This window comes from Rutilus rutilus, assembly GCF_951802725.1.
Source record: "Rutilus rutilus genome assembly, chromosome: 19".
In the NCBI taxonomy this organism is placed as follows: Eukaryota; Metazoa; Chordata; class Actinopteri; order Cypriniformes; family Leuciscidae; genus Rutilus; species Rutilus rutilus.
In genome coordinates, this window is record NC_140232.1 from 30604018 (window position 1) to 30625525 (window position 21508).

Below are 21508 nucleotides of genomic sequence, written 5' to 3' on the forward strand. Positions count from 1 at the left end.
TCACTGGACCTCTGGGGTTTCTTTCATAAATTAGTTATGACTGTTTTTCCAGTGATTTTCATGTGTGTATGATTTGTACTGGTCTTTTGTGCATATACAAATATGTATATAAATTGCCACGACTCTTCGACTTACTCTGCATACCCTTATTTATTTATAACTTGTAGGTTAATGCATGCAATGGTCCTTTATCGCCCCCTTCTGTCACTGCAGTATCACTGCAACTGCGCTGGATTTTCCGTCTATGTAGTATTTGAAACACCTTATACACATTTTGATAAACTTTTGTAATCAATGTAAGATAAAATACTTCAAAATCATGAAAATATCGAATTGTTTTTCATGTTTGATTATTATATACAATGTTTAAACATGCTAGAGTGTTATAGTAGAAGTATTTAAAAATGACTCCATTATCACATCCATGATTTTACGTGATACTTTATTCTTCAGTACACAGGGTTTAAGATCTCAAGTATTTGAACATATATTCTGTATGTTCACAAACAAGCATTCCTCACACATATTCGCAGACATATACAAAAAGGTGAGGGGCTTTTTTTTTCTCTTTTCTTTTTGTTTTGTTTTTGCAGATGGCATGTCAAGGCACTATTTTAACATAAATATGTGACCCTTCTACACAATCAAATGACAGTACAATGAAAACTCGAGAGACTACAGACATATCTCTGTCATGTTCAGAGATCAAAGCTTCTTTAAATAGATATAAAAAACATAGGTTTGAGGTTCTAGCTAAGTCTGTGCTCAGGATACTGTATCTCCAGTTTGTTTGACCTTAACAGTGAGTTTACACTCTGAAAGGTGGATGTGTGCACCAGGTGATCGGACGCAGTGAAAGACGAGCGTTATGAGTTGAGCCAGGGGTGCTGTAGACACTCTGAAGCTGTGGCGCGCTTCTCTGGGATGAACTCCAGCATGGTGAGCAGGAAGTCGCTGAACTGGGCCGCTTGATCCAGTGGCCATTCGTACTTCTCTAACAGCACCTCAAACAGTCCCCACGGCTTCAGGTTCGAGATGTGCCGCAGCTCACCTACACACACACACGCACACACACACACGCTAGGTCAAAGCATTATCATGCACATTCAAGGACGCAACATGCAAATGTCAAGCTGGCCTGTTTTCTATAGAAGTGCAAAAGTAGTTCAGCAGTGTGTGAAGAAAAGTTGTGAATTAAGTAGAGCTCCAAGATTCGGAATAAATTGAGAATTTTTGTTTAACATTTCTGAACAGACATCAAACTAAACAAAATGTTAATTGCTGCAGTCTATAAAAAAAAAAAAGAATTAATTTGAAATAAAAAAGTTAATGAAATATTCAATGACTCATTCATAAAGACTTTATTGGGTTCATTACTGGATGAATTAGTTTTTGAACAAATCTCTTGAATGAATGATTCAATGACAAATACACTTTAGTGTCATGTGTCGCCACCTACTGGTGTAATGACGTAATTGATACAATCTTTATTTGAAGTGTCAAGTTACTTTGAAAAGGTGATTGAAATGAATGAGAATCAATTGAATCAATGAATCAATAGAATCAATGAAATCAGCGAGTGAATCGGAAAGAGTCGTTCTGCTAAAAAGAATCAAGTGTCACTGGGATGAAGCCAAACAAATGATGCTAACGGACCACGACAATTCAAACATCTTGTCACTGAAGCATTTTGAGGCATTTTGATCTCGGGTCCAGTGAGAGATGGCGATGATCAGGTGGAAGGAAAGACAAATCCCACACTATTCCCACACTCTAACAGCAGTTGCTGGAGTTCTGACACACGAGAGGCTCTCGTTCACATTTCTCCGTGGTTTAGAAAGCAAGCGGAGAGAACTTTGCTAACGGGCTGATCTTCAGCGAGGATGTTCTGAGCTATTAATATCCTGAGCGTTCATCACATGTCTGAGGAAAACCCTTTCAGATTAAGCACTGAGCTAATGGAGCAGCATTTCAGGATGTTCTGTGATTGGTCTATGGCTGAATCTTGGCATGGCGTGACATGGGCATGTTGTTCTTCAGATTCACCCTGATATTCTCCGGTGTATTTGGAGTCATTTAAACAGGCAGATTTAGCATTTTCTGAAGGACATTGATGAGAACAGTGTTAGTTACCTCTCCGGTTGAAGTATTCTCTGGAGTATCTGCCTGAGAGGGCGCAGTGAGGAGGAATGGAGCCCAACAGCTCAATGACGTGAGCTATATGATCTGGAAAACAATCAATCACACAAACACATTTTTGGACTGGTTATCATGTATAAAAAGCAAACCAATATCTCTATTGTGTGTATATTAGGAACGCATAACGGTTCTATTCGACTGCCCAGTTTTTAAGAGGACTTTTTTTCCAATAATTATCTCCATAGGGATTATACAGATCATATTTTTATAGATAGTACATATAGATATTTATTTCACGGTTATTATAGTTAACTAAAAGCAAAACCATTAAAAAGAAAACCATTTTATTTACTTGAAATAAAATGAAAGTTAATGGAAATCACCAAAAACTTGCCAAAGCAGCATTTCTCATTTTCATGTAGTTTAACTTGATGTACTAAAATAACTAACAAACACTAAAACAACAATTTATAAAAACTATATAGACATCTTAAAAAAAAAAAAAAGAAGCAAATTGTCAAAAGCAAAATAACTAAAACTTTATTAAAATAAAACTTGAAAATATTCAAAATATTAATAAAACTATGATAGTATTTAAATTACACTTAAATAACACTTATAATTGAATTATACAATTATCTCTCTCTCTTTACATTTTTTTTATACACATTGTGGTCAATAAGATTTTTTAATAGTTTTGAAAGAAGTCTCTTCTGCTCATCAAGGCTGCATTTATTTGATAAAAACTACAGTAAAAACAGCAATATTGTGAAACATTATTACAATTTAAAATAACTGTTTTCTATTTGAACATATTTTAGGAATAAATACAATTTTGTGATGCAAAGCTGAATTTTTCAGCACCATTAAAAAAGTAAAAGAAGTGGAAATGAGACAGAAAAAAAATCTAGGCATAATTTATTTTAAGAGGCAATTTATTACTCATCCCATGAAGCATCGTGAATCAAATACTGGTCAAAACTACTGACCAACGGTTACTGATAAGTAATATAATACATATTTTATCATGCCAATACCACTTGTTAAATCTGAAACTAGAAAAAAAAAAAAAAAACCTGTGAGGAAGACCAAGACAACTGACCTTCATCTCGAGTGTAGTCCTCTCCTGAGTGAGGCTCAAACAGGTAGTCTCCAGTCGCCAACTCAAACGCCTGTGGAGACACGATGTTACTGCTCATGTTCATACGTCGGGCAGCAGGTTGTCTGAATGACTAGTTGACTAATTGGTCTTAAAGGAGAACTCCGGTCAATTTTAACATTGAGCTCATTTTTTTGTACGTTTGGAGTGCTGTCAGTACAGAGAACAACGACAAAAATCGGTGTTGCCTACACCGTGTTATCCTCTTTTTAAAATTTGCACCCTGTTGACTTCAATGGGGCAATGTTTAAACCTGCTTTTAGCCTCTTAACATCCTTGATGTGTCATTACAAGTGCACAGCCATGTGAGTGATTCCTTCGGAGTGATCACGGGTGAATCTGACTGCAGTAGATGTGAAAGATATTAATAAAAATGATGTTATTTCAGCCAGCGCACATACCTGTATTTACATCCTGTTTTCGGTCGAAGTCCACAGTAATCGATTATCGAGTTCACACGCATAGGTTTAGTTACCTATGATCACGCGCGTGAACTCGACAATCGATTACTGTGGACTTCGACCGAAAACAGGATGTAAATACAGGTATGTGCGCTGGCTGAAATAACATCATTTTTATTAATATCTTTCACATCTACTGCAGTCAGATTCACAAAATTATAATAGGGAGAAAATGGGCATCTTTCATCCCTCACAATCCAAAACAAACAGAATAGCTAAATTTACAGGGTTTGTTTCCTCATTTATCCAATCATAATTTCCAATCATTATCAGATGTTAATTTGTCAATTTATGAATTCTCTAAAATAACGTTAGATTAAAATATAAAACAACTAGTCAACTATCCTGACTCATCACTTCTCAGACTGTTTTCTGTGTGACTAGAGAAGTGGATGTTGGATCAATGCTGATTAGCATCAGTGTTATACAAAACATGCTTATAACATAGCTAATAACAAAATAACTGACATATAATTTTGTCCTTTCTGATTTAACTATTAGATGAGAACTCAGCTTATTTAGCTGGATAATAACATCACTGATTTCTGCAGAGCTACTGTATACTTTATAACTGAATCGAACTAATTTCATAATTGATGTACTTTACACAGTTATTGAACCAAAAAGAATCAACACTGACAATGATAATGACTGCTTATTATTGTCTTTTTAGAGCTGCTTTACAGCAGAATTGAATCATTGAATCATTATTTTCCTGTTTATCACTGTAAAGCTGCTTTGAAATAATCGGTATTTTATAAAGCGCTATATAAATAAAGGGGACTTTGGTGAGGACATTGGTGGGAAAAGATTGTGAAGGGGATGATCTTTATGAGACATTTCTTTTGTTAATTTGATGTTGGATTGCTTCAGTTAATGTTTAATTCAAGTAATGAAAAGGTTTATTTGATGGTTTTAGTTTTGGTGAACAATAATAACCCTGATAGCACTGAATGAGTTCGTACCATACACGCAGTGCTCCATATGTCAGCAGGGGGGCCGTATTCGGCTCCGATCAGCACCTCCAGAGCTCGGTACTGACGCGTCTGGATGTCCTCGGTAAAGTGCTTGTGCTGATATGGAGGAGAGGACATCAGTAAACATCACCAGAACCTGACGTGATCCACTGTTTGAATGGAATCAATAGTACTCACCACCCAGCATGCATTGCCTAGGTCTGCAATCTTGATGTGTATTTTATCTGCGTTCTGAGGATCCAGAGGATTCACTAAGAAATCAGCAGCGGAGTATGCTGGTGGAAAAAAAACCCAGACCATTTTATCACTGATGTGAAAACTCCAGCAACATAATAACAGCCAAACAGAAGATATCTGATGTTTAATTAAAGACCAAAGGCCTTCAGAGGGTTCCAGAAGTAAAAATCCCATTCGCTTTCTTCATAGGGGAGTTGATACGATAACTTAAGCCTTTAAAGACAGACCTACTGTGAGCTACAAGGTTGTTAATCGATGCTATATGCTTTTGGTTAAACCATCAGTCGCATTAATTCAACTTCATTTTTAAATAATCATGTCCAACAGTAGGAATCCTGATGAAAAATTACACTACCCAACATTTTGCAAAGAAATCTCCACCAATCAGAGAATGTACACAAGCAAACAGCACCAAAAGAACACTTTAGCGCCCGTCCACTCCCAAGAAGCACTGCGAATGATGTAGTCAGTGTCCCTACGCTCTCAAACGACTTAAATATTTGTGTGCATAATATGCATATTTTGAAATGACCATAAAAACATATTGTTTCTATGTACATAATAAACCTCTTTAAATCAAATGTTTTATATATTTTTGCAATGCTTAATGGGATTGTAATTCTATCCCTCATTAAAGCCAAGTTCACGGTCTCGTACCTTTAGTCGTATTTTTGCTTCAAATCAAAGTTCGTAATTGTTGTGATTTTCACCTCATATCTGGTGGGTGAGTTTCATGGCTTTTAACTCAAATTAAGAATGAGAAATTCCTATGTGAAAAATATGTATAGAAGTATTTGATTTAAAAAAAGAAATCTAGACAACAGCTGATTCATTCAGGAATTAGGTAAATGCCTCTGTGTATGAATGGGCCATTGAATCGTTGATTCACCCGATTGATTCAATCAAAACGCGGATTCATTCAGTAGGTTTTACATAGGTCCGCAGATATTTAAGTATTTTGACAGCATAGCGAGACCGACTCGATTTCATCATTTGCTTCATGGGAGTGGGTGGAGCTTACGAGGTCTTTTGGCACGTTTTGCTTGTCGCAACTCTGATTGGTGGAATTTTCTGTACAGCATTATGGGTAATGTAGTTTTTCCACCACAAATTCCACTGTTAAACACAATTATTTGAAAAAATAACCTGAAATAATGTGATCTGATGACTTTGTAAGAAATGACAGACTGCCTTAACCCAGATTCCACTCCAATGATAAGCTAATTTCCCAAAATGGCTTAATTATCATAGAAAAGAACAAAGTCGACAGTTTTGTTATTTCTGCACCACATAGGGTGATCACATGCTGAGGAAATGATCATCAATTGTAGAATGGGAGCAGGTGAGGGACTCTGAGAACCATCTCAGACAATGGGGTGTCTCAACTTCATTAACATACAGACCACGGCTGTTACAACAAGACAAGAGTAACTTTATTTACATTGTGGGTTGTACATTTTATCTGTATAAAAGGTCTGAGTTTAGGATGTCTGGAATCAAACCCAAGGTGCTTAATGTACTTTGTCACTGCTACGCTGCAATAAACTTCTTCATCGAGATCTTCACCGTCCTCATAACTTTTTCTTACAGCTTTAACAGAAGCAAACAGCAGTACACAGTAGAGCTATCATTAAAGGCTTATACGTTATTGTTTAAAATCAATTTTCCTATAGAGAAAAGGAACTGTTGTGCTTTATTGGTATTTTTCCATGAGCTCAAAGCAGAGTACGTACAGTTGGGAGAGAGCAGCGAGCGCTCAGTGGAGTATCCGGACAGTGTGGACAGAGCCGACTCAGAGGTAGCTGACAGGATGGAGCTGGACATCCCGGACAGGCCCGATCCAGGGCTGGAGAAGCGCAGGGGTCCGAAGCCGTTACAACCCTCCTCCAGCCACGACGAGCCCGATTCAGGACTGTGTTTAGTCAGAGCTCCTACGAAGGAGTGCCCGTTACCGTTCACTGTGAGACACATCAAGAGGAAAAGGTGTCAAGTCAAGTCAAATATACAATACACATTTTTTCTGTGACACGTTAATTTAGGGTCCAATTCTCACTAGTTGCTTATTAGCGTGCATATTACTAGGATATTGGCTGTTTATTAGTACTTATAAAGAACATATTAAAGTGTAAATTGCAGGTTAACCACCACAACCAATTAATGTGTAAATTAAAGTGCTCAATATGTATATATTTAAACATTTTTGTCTTAAAATGCGTTAAAATAACATTTATTGGGGTTTCTTCAAAGGTAGCATGTTTTTTACAGTAACTGGGTGATGACGTCATAAGAGGGAGTAGTAACCCATACTCTGCTAGATTCCTACTGTTTGTGGCTTGACTATGGAGAACGACTGGGAGACTGATAACATTAGGGAACAAGCCAAAGTCTTTTCAAAATCTTGCCGTCATGTAGAATAGCAAGGAGGGACAACGACTGAAGACATTATTTACTTACAACGAGCAACCGAACTCTGAACGCCGTGGAGGTGAATTTTAATGTATTTGTACATCCCGCACAAACACAATAGTTAACCATTTTTGCTAGCTAGGTCTCCAATATAACTGCTAGCCTACTTGCCGTTAGACTAACGGTAACTCTAGGCTTGGGGTCCCTCTTATGACGTCACGCCCAGCCTAGTGGAAGGGAGGGGGAGTGCTTAAAACCACTGTAAAAAGTACCAACTTTTCCTATTATATTCAGCATTTTGGTATAAAAAACATACAAAACAATGGTGGGTGGTTCTTATCTTTATGTTTAATAAGCACATTGCATTATCTTCGTGAAAAATGTAACCTGCAATTTACACTTTAATGCCTTATTCTGCATGACCATTTTCTACATTCTTAATCCTACCCGACATCTAAACTTAACAACTAGCTTACTAACTATTAATAAGCAGTGATTAGTAGCTTATTGAGGAAAAAGTCATAGTTAATACAATAGTTAGTTAATAGTGAGAATTGGACTCTTTTTTCAAAGCAGCTTTACAGGAAGCCATGTCTATAATTGCTTTAACAGAGCAGTTTTAGGGTTGGGCGATAATACAACGATGATATATAAACGATCCTGTGGATTTAGATCTAGCTATTTTGTATTTGTTATTTTGTGTAGCAGATATAGCCACATGCCTGAGTGTTCAAATGTAACTAAAGGCTGGAATACACTACACCACTTTTACCAGATTTTTGTCCCAATTTACAGTCGATGCTAGATGCGAAAGTCAGAACCAATCTGCAGATTTTGGGCAGTCGTATTGGACAGATTTCACTAAAAATCGCGGTGTTGTATGATTGTTTAAGAATTGAGAAATTAGAAAATGCCAAGCAGTCTGGTTGAGGAACGACCACTCCCCGACAAGACAAAGGACCTTTCTCGAAATGAACATTTGACTCTCATAGCATCCCCGAGTCAATCACCTCTCCCATGTTGTCTCTCCCTCACGCTGAGATCACCAGATATTCACCCAAAAATCTATATGGTTTAATGTGAATAATCATCATGCAGTATTATACATGTTTGGTATCATTTGAAATGTCTCAGTGCGACTGGTACAAATATCTCATTCCCAAAGAAGTAAACCAAAAGGTATTAAAGTTCTTAAGAGTTTAGAGATAACTTGCACACAGGGGAGGGTGTGTCTTCCAGGCAAATGGCATCCTGCTCCCAAAAGGTGTAAACTCTGAATGCAAATTCCCACTGTTAGCAAATGTTTCTGTGTGAAAGAAGTTTCTTTCTATATAAAGAAATGTAACAAGAGGCTCAGGGCGATTTGAAGCTCAAATTAGCCCGTGATGCAGAGTGTGGGCAAGACACTCAGCATCATGTATTTTGTTCGCATCTTTTCTCTTTATTCCAGAGCATTTGATATTTTTGTATTTATTATCTTTGAACAGATTATGAAATTGGCATGATACATTTACCTGACATAATAAATTGTAAACATTTGATTTTATTCTGACTGACTGTTTTCCAAAGTAGATTAAACGGATTCGTACGTAATTAGTGACGACTATTATTTGGCACTAATTCAAGTGTACTTGTTTTGCAAAGACAAGAAGTGAATTTCCGTTTAAAACAGCAAAAATGCTGCTTGACCAATCTAAATCTGGGTGCGTCTTACCTCTGGTTTAAATTAAGTGTACGTGGGAAACCACGGCATGGCCAATCCAAAGCTATTGTAAGAGAAGTAATGTTGGTCTGCTTATATCTGTAATAGTGGCCATACCTCCACTGAAGTAAACGTTACTTTAAATTAAAGTGTATGCAAAACCACGGGGGCTATACCAAAGTATCTTTGATTGTGTAAACGTGAATGCGACCATCTCAGGTATATAGCCAATTACCTCTGTTTAGTGACCAAAGCTGGCGAGCTTGTGATCGTGAGACCCGCGTTAAAGGCGTGAGGACCTCAAAGTGACATATAGCTTCCTAATATGAATGGGTAAAATATAAGTAAAGAGTTAAAAAGAATAATCAAATGTGCTACTAAACTATTATATAAATGACCATTAACCAATTGGCATTCTAACCTAAATTCGAGGTCTTTATAAAACTGAGTCAGATAAAAGCTTAAATGGAATTAAATTACTTTGCCATGCGGAAAGACAGTAACGCGCAGCAGAGTTTCTGCTAGAAAAAAATGGTGCCGGTCAAAGTGACCGGCAGAGGTTTCGTTTTCCGGACATTTTGATGATATGACGGTCAAATATCGCCTCTTAATTAGTCAAGTTGAGGAAAACTGGAGGAAGGCTATGTAACTTAAAAAATTACATAATCAGGCTGAATGCAACATGTTTATTAGCCTAACTTTCAAATTAAAAAACGGAAAAAAAACATGAACGTCCGATTGGCGTCAATCAACGCCAATTGTTTTTACTATGGTTTCACATTCATAGTTTAACAAACCAATCCCCCTTCCCCACATAAAATATCTGAAGCCTATTGTTTTTACTCAAGCGAACTTCCCAGTGTCTCTCCACAACTTGCAATGCGCATAAGCCGCGTAACCTTGTTAGGCCACTTCGCTGCTTCGTCTTGATCCGATTCTGCAGCGAGAACCCCCTCTCTGCAGGAACACTCGAGACCCATTTTCTACTATGGTTTTGTACGTTTCTTCATTCGGATCTATTTGCGATCCATTTCATTCTAAACAAACAACGCAGTTTATATGGTTCGTCCTTGTTTCATTATTCATTAATTTGCACAAACAAATGCATTTCAACTTATGTGTGCAAAATTCTGAATAAAAAGAATGTGCAGCAATTTGTACAAATAGAGAGTGTTGATTATGAAAAGTGAACCGCACGAGTAGGATAGGATGCGCAATATCGAGAGACATGGAGCGGGTCAGACATGATTTTGACCACTTAATTAAGTTTGGTTTTGTAGAAAGACTTTTTTGAAGTGAATTTCGTTTTGTATAAATTGTATCTTAATTTTAATAATTTTTTTATCAACTAATTGCCTGTATTTAATAAATAAGCAGCAAATATAGCAGACGATAGGCCTAATCATGCAGGCGCCCGCGCGGTCACTTGCATTGCTCGTGAACGGGAGCGCATCTCATCCTAATTTAACGAAACTCAGTGTAGGCCTCACAGACATGAAATATATCTTAAGAAAGCTTGAAATGTCTTTTTAACAATTTAAACCGAAAAGAAATAGGCTACTCTCTGATTATGTAATCCATGATGACGTGATAAGGAGATGGCGATCGTCAACTTAATCTTTACAGCTGTTGTTGCTGTTAATAAACAAAAAATAATAGGCCTATAATTTTATTAAACAATAAATTAAATGAAATTGTATTAAAAAAATCAACAAAAAACATCCTGTTTAAGTTTTTTTTTTTTTTTTTTATGCATTAAATTCAGGTCCTCAGTGCCCAGAAAAGCGCTGAAACGGAGATGAAGGGGAACCCATTTTTGGCTTATTTTAACTGACATCCCATCCAGTTTTCTGGAGGCCCACCTACAATCAAAATCCTGGCGCCGTTAGTGCTTCGCAGCGGTCTGCTATCAAGAAATAACAGACCGCATTCCACATTGGAATTCAACCAAGCCATGTAATAATGTTTAATAACTTTCAAACGGTAGAGCCTGTTCCTTGATAACATAGCCAAAGATTGGTGTATTTTTGCTTTATACATTTTAGGCTTATTCTCAAATTCAGATTGTGTTAGGGGGGCGGGATTATTAGGCAATTTTAATCGGACAATTTGACCGGAGAGATTTAATTTTGTCGGACATTTCATTTTTTTTCCGGCCAATGCCCGGTAATTACCGGACAACGGAAACCCTGACGCGCAGAGACCTTCACCCGTTCTATCAGATGCCGCCACTGGAACGATTTAGACGGGCTTACAATTGGCACAGACTCAGATTTTTTTCAAGCTTCAGAGTTTAAGTCAGAGGCCATCCTTCGAAGGCCGAATGCTTCACAGCGGTGCGACAAAAAGGCTCCTTTGAATGCGGCCAACAAATGAGTCCTTCTTTTTCAGCCTCTCCCAAGGATCTTTGTGCTCCAGTGATGATTAAATTATTTTTGAGAGAGGGAAAATGCTGGGACCAATCCTCCACAGGCTAGACCATCCCATTTAACAATGCTCAGTCTGACCTTCGCGGGCACGAGAGGCCATATCTTCCACCTCTAAGTAGTTTAATCAGGGAGCTGCTGCTAGAAAGTCACTTCATAATGTTTTAATCTAGAAGATGCTTTAATTTAAAAAGGGTCCATGTTTTAAATATAGTTTGACGCAGGACATGTTCTTGTGTTCAAAAACAGTCAGATGCAACAGAATAAAACTTTACCAGAGGATCATTCACCTCTTCAGTAACCTTAAGAACAAAAACAATGAGCTGTAAAGTGCAAAATGTCTGCAAGCATGGTTATATTTTACCCTCATCCCAAACATCAAGTTTAGAAAATCTGAACCAATGAGAAATTCCATGCATTATAATTGGTGACTACTGGATAAGGATTTGAAAAAATATTTTATTGAGATATAGAGATTGTACTAATAAAAAACATCTCTAATTAATATTTTATTTTTGCAGAGCAAATCACTAAAATTAACTATAACTTCCTAACTAAATAGTTTCTGAACAAGCAACATGTACATTTTGATTTAACCTACTTTTCAAGTCCTATTTTTCCAATTGATATTTTACTGGAGATAAATGAACAACCTGAGGACAGATTATATGTGCATGTGATTTATGTAAAAAAGGAGAAGCTGAGTCAAATAAAAAAAATCATCTTGATGTAGATGTCATCTTGCATTGGCAAACGGTTCATTAAGTCAGTGCATTAATTAGATTTCCATTTGATGGCCATTAATGCTGGATAACACTGTTAACAGAAATGCAAACACGATTTGTCACTTGAGTAAAAGATTTGTTGTTAGCTTTAAAACATTGGAGTGATTTTTTTCTTTTCGTTTTACCCAGGAACAACAGGAGACGTGCGTAATGGATGTCATTATTTTCTGGCTTGAAAAATTGTCGAAAATAAATTTATTTAATTTTACACATTAATCTTGTTAATGTTTACCACACAAACTTTTTCTCCATATTGTGCATAATCTTTCAATCATTCACAGAACGTCCCCACAAAGTATTTTACGTCTCATTTTTGAAATAATAATAATAATATATTAAAAATGACTATTTTTAGTCCCTCAGCTCAAAAAGCCCTCATGCAAAAATTGCTGATTCACATGATTGAAGATGTTTAAAAGAATCATTAAAACGTAATGGTTCAAAAGGATAATTCATTCGCAGAGCAAACATCACTAAAGTTAAATTCTCCATTTGTTCATGCTAAATACACACATAAATGTATCTCACTTTGTGCGTGTCTGTCATCGTCCTCTCCGTCCTCACTGAGCCTCCAGAGCGCTCGTGTGTTTCCAGAAGCCTCCTGTGGCAAAACCCCATCCAGATCCTCCATCCTCTGCAGGTCCAAAAGCCTCTCGTCCAACAGACGCTGCTGCCGCTTGGCTTTCCTCTTCAACTTCTTCTTCTTATTCTTTGATAATTTACCCGTCTAGACACAGACAAACACACATAGGCAAAAAAAAAAAAGTGTTTTAAAGTGCTGAATAATAATTAAAAAAAGCATGAAACTAAATAAAAAAATACCTTCTAAAACAAGCATGATATCTGATGTTAGCTGATCAACCTGTGCAATTATGTTTGTTATGTTTGCAAGAACAAACTAACCTCACACACTTATTTTGATTAATATGTTCTCATACGATCAGGATGTGATAACCAGAAGGTTGCTGGTTCAAAATCGTCAAAAAAAGTGTCCTTGACCTAAATACTTAAACTCAAGTTACTCCAGGGGGATTGTCCTTGAAATAAGTCGCTTCATGGGTCGCCAACATTAGGCACAGGTGCCAGCAATGGAATGCAGACGGGTTATTTTACTTAGTTACAGAAGCCAAACCTTCTGCATTATTCGTAATTTTCACAACATGATGTCCAGGGTTCACTCAATTTCGCATGCACTCTTAGCTTACGCTGACGCAGCATAAAGTGAATTCCGCAACGGGGGATATCTGACACGACTGCGCCATTTCCAGCTCTGGGACTATTTTGGGATGGCAGGACTGTTGCCATGTCTGTTGTCTGGTTGAGCTGTGACACGTCTGCTCTACTAAGCCCGGTCTAACTGAACTGACCTGATGAACCTCCGTGTCTGGCGCTGTCTGTAAAACTACCGCTGCCACTTATAAATCACACTTCCTGCTGTTGGTGCAGTTATATATATTTATCAGATGTACTCAACTGTATATCAGACCTTACACTCTGGTTACTGTATAATCAAATGAATTGGGTCAATGTAATCTAAAGGGGTCAGTGAGGTGCATGCAATATGTCTGATGTGGATATGTCTGTCTGAAGAAAACAGAGGATACAATCGTTCTTAAGTTATAAACCTTTTAAATCAATTATGATATTAATTAGCCATTGTTACGGCATCTCAAAACATTTACAGGTGAAAAGATTTAAAAGAAGGTGATGCACAGATGGAATCACAAGGACTAAGTAAATCAAAAATATGCCATAATAAAGAAAATATAAAGCAGTTTAGCTAACCTAAAATATTAAGTTGAGACATTGTGTTTTTATACTTAAAGTCATTCATTCAAGTAAGAAATCTGCAGTCTAACAATCAGAAATAAATGCATAATAATAATGAATGAATAATAAATGCATAAAAATAATCATTATTTCCTTTTCTTGTTTCTCATAATTCTATCATATCATTATGAATAATAAATGCATAAAAATAATTATTATTATTTCCTTTTCCTGTTTTTCATAATTCTATCATATCATTATGAATATTATTATTCATAATAATTATAATAAAAATACACTGAGGCATGAAGAAAACAAAATACTATTTGGATAATTATTCTTTTTAAACTTTTTAAAGAAACATTCATCCAAGTACAAAATCTGTAGCCTAACATTTCAAACAGACCAAAACAAAGATAAAAATGCATAATAATAATTAATTTTATTATTTTTTATTTTTACATTTTATCCTATCATTGATATATTATTAATATTATTATTAAATTTATGATAAAACTAGAAATAAAATAATTAAAAGCCGATTTGGCATACTGGGCACTAACATACAACATAAAACTCAATATCCAGGTCAATCTCTTCCACGAATATAACCAGGGCTGCCAACTCTCTCGACTCTGACATTCAGCGCGAGCCTGACTAGACACTGTTCTCACGCTCTCTCACATACAAAAAACATTGCGGCGCAAAGACGACACGGACAACGTGCAGACAGACAAGACAGAGCAGGTTATTTTTGATAACAAAGCCAAATTTTCTACGTTTTATTACGAAATTCAAACAATAAATACCATTTTGGCACTCTTAAAATAGCGTGACATCGCTGTAGCCTCAGTTCAAGCCAAACGAGAGCGCACGTGAACCAATCATCGCTTCCTCTTTACTACAAGTTACAGTGCAAAATAAACATGAATGAACATCAGAAGGTATGTTGAAAGAACCAATACTTACGGAAATGTCTCATGTAATCGCAATCAGTGTTTCAACAGCGGAAAAAAGCTTGTAAATAATGTCACATAACATTAAACTAAAGTCAGTAAGAAAATTCATATTAATAATATTATATATATAAATTATAATTGTACTTGAATACCATTAAAAGTTATTATTTTAACTTTATTATTATAAAAACATTCTTAAATGCAACTGTATACAAATCAATTGTTAATGAACCTATTGATTTAATGATTTTTTTCCTTGAGAAAAATTAACATGTACTATATATCCATGTATATACCCAAATTAATCACTAATTGAAACACAAGCTCATGAATCAAATCGTGAAATTTGTGTCAACACCCCCCCAATTCTCACTCCTAGCTGAACTCAAAAAGTTGGCAGCCCTGATATCACACCCTTCCAAGCGGATAATTTTGAGATATCTTTTTTCTTTTCAATATTTCTTTCCTCATCTCAGCGGAAGAGAGAGTCTTGCTTTTTGCCATTCATCTCATTTATATTCAGAAGAGAGGAGAATGTGACAGTAATTCGTGAAATCACTCTCAGCCATGCAGAGGTGGTGGCTGAAATAAGAAAAGGAGGATACAGGGAGCGGGAACGCACCGGATCTCTGTCTGACTGTCATGACGTGAGAAAAGATAATGCTCCTTTCTGAGAACAGCTTACCGCACTGCTCTTTTCTCACTTTTAAAATAGTCCCTTTTAACTTTTCTTCTAAAAGAATAAAAGAAGAAAATGAACCGAAATGCAGAGTGATCAGATGAAGGAACACAGCTAGCTGGTTTAATGATCCAGCATGCAAACACCTCTGAAAGGTCTAATAATGTTAGTGAGGAGTTAACGGTGCGAAATCAAACACATCTGTGGGGCGACACAGAGCATCAAGACCAAATCCACTGACTGGGTGAACACAAAAAGAAATGTTTTCTTCATGCACTGAGCATTTAAACATAGACTCTATGCGTTTACATGTTTATAAAACGTGCTTAAGATCAGTTATCGTCCAAAATGAAAGCATATTTTGAGCGTAGTTTGCATTCTCTTTGCCCAGATCAGTGGATCTGACCCTGGACATGGAGATGTGCCTCTTTCCCAGTGGTTCATGCCCGTGTATCTACAGAGGCAGGGGGTGGGTTAGGGTTACAGCAGGCAGATTATAACAGTCATGTGTCTTTTTCACCAGGACAAAACTACATCCTCTCTGTATTTCAGCAGGCACAACTCTGAACGTACCTGTTTTTCCCTTGGGGCCGTGCTAACTGCCGTCAGAACAGAAGAGCAAAGAGGGAAGGGACAGAAAACCACAATGATAATAATTATAATAATTTAAAATAAAAAGAAAACAGAGAAAGAAAAGATAGGACACCAGTTAGAAACCAAACAGACGACAGAGAATAAATGAGAAATGATTGGCATATTCACCACAGAAGGAGAGGAGAAATGACGACCAGCATGCAGATCAATTTCACTGGCACATTTCTAGCCGATTCAAAGTTAAAAACACAACCAAGTGACTTTCTTGCTTGCTTTCTTACCTTTGTAACGTTACTTCGTAAAAATTATTTGGAAAATAACCCCTAATCTATGACCTGGACTCAATTGTTGAGAAGGAAAGAACTGTGAGCTTGAGCTAAAATTCGCAGGAAGGCAAATCTGTGCAAAAAGGATTGGATAGGGATGCAAAAACAAATCGATAAAATCAGTAATGAAACTAAAAACAAACTTCATTATCTATAAGTTGGGTTTTGTTTTAAATGTGAAAAATTGAAGTACAAATGATCATTAGGTCGAGATCATCACATTGTGTTGTTATAGTTTATGCCAGGGATACTCAAATTAGATATCGCTCAAGGGACACTTTTAGAAAATGCTGGATGACCAGAGGTCAGTGAATAAATAACCAGGGAATACTTGATATCCATTTGGTATAGACAGAAGTATAAACCACAGAGCTGTGTGTTACACCAGCCTCGTATTTATAATCAAAAGAGTCATAAATGCTGGTATTTGAAAGGCGTTTCCAGCACAATATCCAAGGTCAAAGAATTAAAAACTGTCAATCTTATTTATGCGTGAATACATTAAAGTTGTGATGAAATGAAAAGAAGCACTGTGTATTGTGTCGTACATGATAGTGAAACGGATTATTGAAAAGGAAAAAAAAAAAGAATAGGGACTTGGTGTGTTGGTTTGTGGCCATTGTACTCCAAAATGTATGCAAATTTCAATACAAGCTTGCATTCGATTGTAAGAAATTGGCGGGTTTTGTGCAGACTAAATGTTTGAAGTCGTCTGCCATTCGTCACCAAAGAGAAGTCTGTCATTTTCACTGGGAGATCGAGTTATGGCGTTTGTAAGGTCAAAAATATTTAGAAAAAATTTAATAAATAAAAAAATCAAACATATGCATGGATGAATTGTTCACAATATGATCAGTAACATGAATTAAAAATTTGATTGTGAATTTTATGCTGACTTAATAAAATTCCTAAATTAACTTTGGAGCTGTTTACTTGTGAATACTTCACATGTAAAATTCACATTTAAAGTCCTGAAAGATTTAATCGGATTCAGCAGTTTAGAAATACAATAAGACGAAGAAAAATTCAGTCTGGTCACACTAAACTAAAAATGAAGAATTCATTGAATTTCAAAACTGATTAGGCTACCAAATGACTGCATTTTGAATGCATGTTTTACACCACATCTACACCGCATTACAATGATCTGTGGACATACTGGAAGTCAGTAGTGTATTGAGACAAAGCTAAAACAGCGTAGACATTTTGATTATAGTGGCCCATAGGCTGAACTTTGAGTATCCCTGGTTTGCAGCATTGTACGCTGTTCGTCACATTATATGAATATTATAGGGTTGTCAAACGTAACAGTATTACCGGTACCCGTCGGTACTATAAAACAAAAGTTGATGGTCCCAGCATTTCTGCAGTACCAATAGCACGGAGTATATTTGGTACCTGCTGATAGACGCTGCTTTCAAGCGCTCGTTTCATGCTTGTTTGAGTGCTCTCTGAGCGCCAAAGTGTGTTTTACAAGGTTGAGCATTGTAGCCAATCCCTGTAAAGCACGTGAACACAATGACCTATCAGAGGTGCTAGTCAGAGAGTTAGTCAGAATCTGCTTAACACCGCTGAGGTCCAAGGTTTGCATTATAATCTTTTATTATAAGCAACAAAGTGTAAACAAGATATAAACGTGTAAATAAGAGCTTCATTGTATGACAGCTTTAGTGGTTAAAAAGGGAGGCTCTTCTCTTGCTTTCGGCTTAATACCCATTCAAAATTTGAATACAATTTTAGTTTTTCATGCCTCTATGTACACTGCAACGTTTCTGGATTGACAACCGTATTTAAATATGCGATTGAATCGGAAACTCAGTGATAACGAGAGCAAAAGGGACACAATTATTTCCTTCAAAAACTACAACCTCAACAGTTTGCTCTGATACCAAAAATTGGTATCGAGAACAGCAAAATTTTACTGGTATTGGTACCGACTACTGAAATGTTGGTACCATGACAACCCTAGAATATAATGTAAATTGTTTCTTTATATATACTGTCTATTATATAGTAAATGCATTTATTATGCAAGCATTAAATAAGTCTGAAGGGAGTGTTACACAAATCTCACGTGATACTAAGGTGAGTCTCAGGTGAGCCTAATGTGAGTTACACTTGAAAACAAAGAACTGTACCAGAAGAGCCGGAGGGGGGCGGAGCTCCAGCCTTCTGCCATATCGTGGCCTCTGCCGCCAACCGTCTCACGTACACCTCATTCACGTCCAGCAAGATGTTCTCAGGCTTTATGTCTGTATGGATGATCTTGCATTTTGTGTGCAAGTAATCCAAGCCCTCGAGAACCTGGAGGACAGAAATAAGACGTGTCTAAATTAGGGATGCCAATTTACATAAATTCCCATAATCAATAGTTGTTTAAATTAACGTTCGATTAATCATTGACCTTAACCAATTAAATCTTACTTAACCATTTAACCAACACAAAATAGGTGTAAGCTTAATAAGCTTGGCTTTACAGAGTGAATATAGAGAATATGACCAACACTTAAAGGACAATTCCGGTGAAAAATGAACCTAGGGGTAATTAAACCATGGTTACCGAGTCGATCGTTCTCTGGGATGCGTTTTCATGATAATCGAATGTAAAGAGTTTTATCTCTAAAAACAGATTAGCTTATAACGCTAGTATATGGGGCATAGAATAAGTAAAAGTAAATCGCTAGTTAATACCACTAACAAGGCTCAAAATAGCCTCACACTAACACGGTAGCATAATGAGGGTCCCTACATGCAAACCGAAGCATTGTGAACTTTGTAAGTGTACAGACAGTTTAATAAGAAGATACTTTATAAAGACAGTACATTACGCGTATACAGGCAGGAGCCATCTTGGAAAACAATCTCGACTAGTCGAGCCACGAACGCCGTGCTAAGTGAGATGAACTGTGACTTGGAATCTCATATGGTCCGTTGTTTCCGGAAGAAAGCACTGAACGCATTCATGCATTTCCATGTAATTAGATTTCACAAACGTAATTCCTATCGACCAGCTCACTTAGCACGGCATGCTTCGGTTTGCAAGTAGGGACCCTCATTATGCTATACCGTGTTAGTGTGAGGCTATTTTGAGCCTTGTTAGTGGTATTAACTAGCAAATTACTTTTACTGATTCTATGCCCCATATACTAGCGTAATAAGCTAATCTGTTTTTAGAGATAAAACTCTTTACATTCGATTATCATGAAAACGCATCCCAGAGAACGATCGACTCGGTAACAATGTGTTAATTACCCCTAGGTTCATTTTTCACCGGAATTGTTGTGCTTTTAAATTAGCTGGCATATTAAAAGTGCTCTATTTTGATAGCGTGAAAAAATAACTGCTTCACATGAAAACGATACCAAGTATTTGTATGAATAGCCGCCAACGCATGTGTAAACAGCATAACATTAGTAAACCATATTAGATTGCATATCTTTATTTAGAGCTGGTGGTCTCGAACGAGTCCAATCACAACATAAGTTGACACACTGCTTGGTTAAAGCTATAGGACTTCCGAGATTCGCGTGTCGCAATCAAGACGCAGTGTTTTCCAATGTCATTTGAAAGTTCAACCAATGGAAACTGGATCTTGGGGTGTGGTGGGTGGGTATAGTGGGTAGGGAAGATGTGTAGATAGAAACCAATCGAACACTGTTTTACAGCTGGAGCGCGCTTGGATTGGTGAGATTGCTCAGATTGACAGGTCTTGATTTACCATGTGCCTTAGAATAGGAGCACACAGCTGACACAACGCTGGAAGATCGGCACTTCAGCCAGTTTCTTATTGCTTGTTTATTCTATGTACTTTTATTGTGGCGTTTACACAAGTAGTAGCTCTTTTTGGACTTTAGTTCTTTAGTAGGAGGGTTTTTTGGACACTTGGTTAATATTGTTTTGAAATAAATGGCTAGCCTACCTAATCCATTGCATTGCTTGAAGGCATTAATACATTTAGAATACATAAAGATGGCATGCTCGCTTCTTTTTTCCTTTTTTATCAACTGCAAGTGTTTTGACCATGAGAAGCATGCACCTCAAAACGCTTAATTGACCATTGATATATCGGTTAAATTATTATCGACAATTAATCGACCATCAATTAATCGTTAGCATCCCTAATCTGAACCCTTCCCAGGGGTTTGCTGGAGCTGCAATGTGTATACCGTATACTGGTAAAAACAAGCCTGAGAGACTGTTGTTTCTATTTGACATTATCATGAACGGAAAACCGACCCACCTGTCGAAGAATGCTCTTCACACAGATCAGAGGCAGACCCATGTAGTTCGATTTGATGATCCATTTCAACAGCTGGTGACCGAGCACCTCTAGTACCATACACACATCTGAGAGGACAAGGAGTCAAGGAAAGAGTCTTATTAAACCACAAGAAACCTGCTATTTAAATAGATAAATCTATGCATCCCAGAGTGAATGAGTGGCAGTTTTGTGAGTGAAAGTGAGCTTTTTTGATAAACATCTATCGTCAACTACAACACAGAAACTAGCAAAATAAATGTTCAGTTTAACTTTTATGGTTTAAAATTATGACTATATTATTATTATTAATATTTATAATAACAAAATAATGGGGGGGGGAAACTATGTAAATCTGTTTTCTGTTGTGTCGGAATTGTTATGTTTTCATTTTTTATTACATTTTGAAAGGGTTAAATTATTATGGTTGTATTAATTAAATTGATTAGACATGTTTTGAGATGATTCAAATTGAATTAACCCATTAAAACAGAATCCAGAAACATTTAACAAGAAAACACAGAATCCTGTTGGGGAAAATGAAATGGAATTTGTGAAAAAAATGAAATTGATTTTATTGGGCCCTAGAAAAAGAAATAGGCCAAGGAAATTTAAATTGAAAGAATATAA

General features: G+C 36.7%; 2 protein-coding genes across 2 annotated transcripts in view; one reads left to right on the plus strand and one right to left on the minus strand.

Annotated features, from left to right (window-relative positions):
• The window catches only part of tsr2 (TSR2 ribosome maturation factor), a 2980-nt gene extending 2654 nt beyond the window's left edge, over positions 1–326 (plus strand). The window contains exon 5 of the mRNA XM_084390500.1: positions 1–326. This exon is cut by the window's left edge and continues 298 nt beyond it. The gene's annotated coding sequence lies outside the window, so the exon portion shown is untranslated.
• A 99-nt stretch (positions 327–425) lies between these two features.
• srpk3 (SRSF protein kinase 3) overlaps positions 426–21508 on the minus strand; it is a 28980-nt gene continuing 7897 nt past the window's right edge. The window contains exons 7-16 of the mRNA XM_084390490.1: positions 20861–20967; positions 18759–18924; positions 16274–16299; positions 12821–13019; positions 6707–6931; positions 4914–5011; positions 4725–4832; positions 3242–3311; positions 2134–2226; positions 426–1051 (exon numbers count right to left, since the gene is read on the minus strand). Of these exons, the coding sequence (XP_084246616.1) occupies positions 867–1051; positions 2134–2226; positions 3242–3311; positions 4725–4832; positions 4914–5011; positions 6707–6931; positions 12821–13019; positions 16274–16299; positions 18759–18924; positions 20861–20967 (1277 nt within the window). The 3' untranslated portion in view covers positions 426–866. The remainder of the gene's footprint in view (positions 1052–2133; positions 2227–3241; positions 3312–4724; positions 4833–4913; positions 5012–6706; positions 6932–12820; positions 13020–16273; positions 16300–18758; positions 18925–20860; positions 20968–21508) is intronic.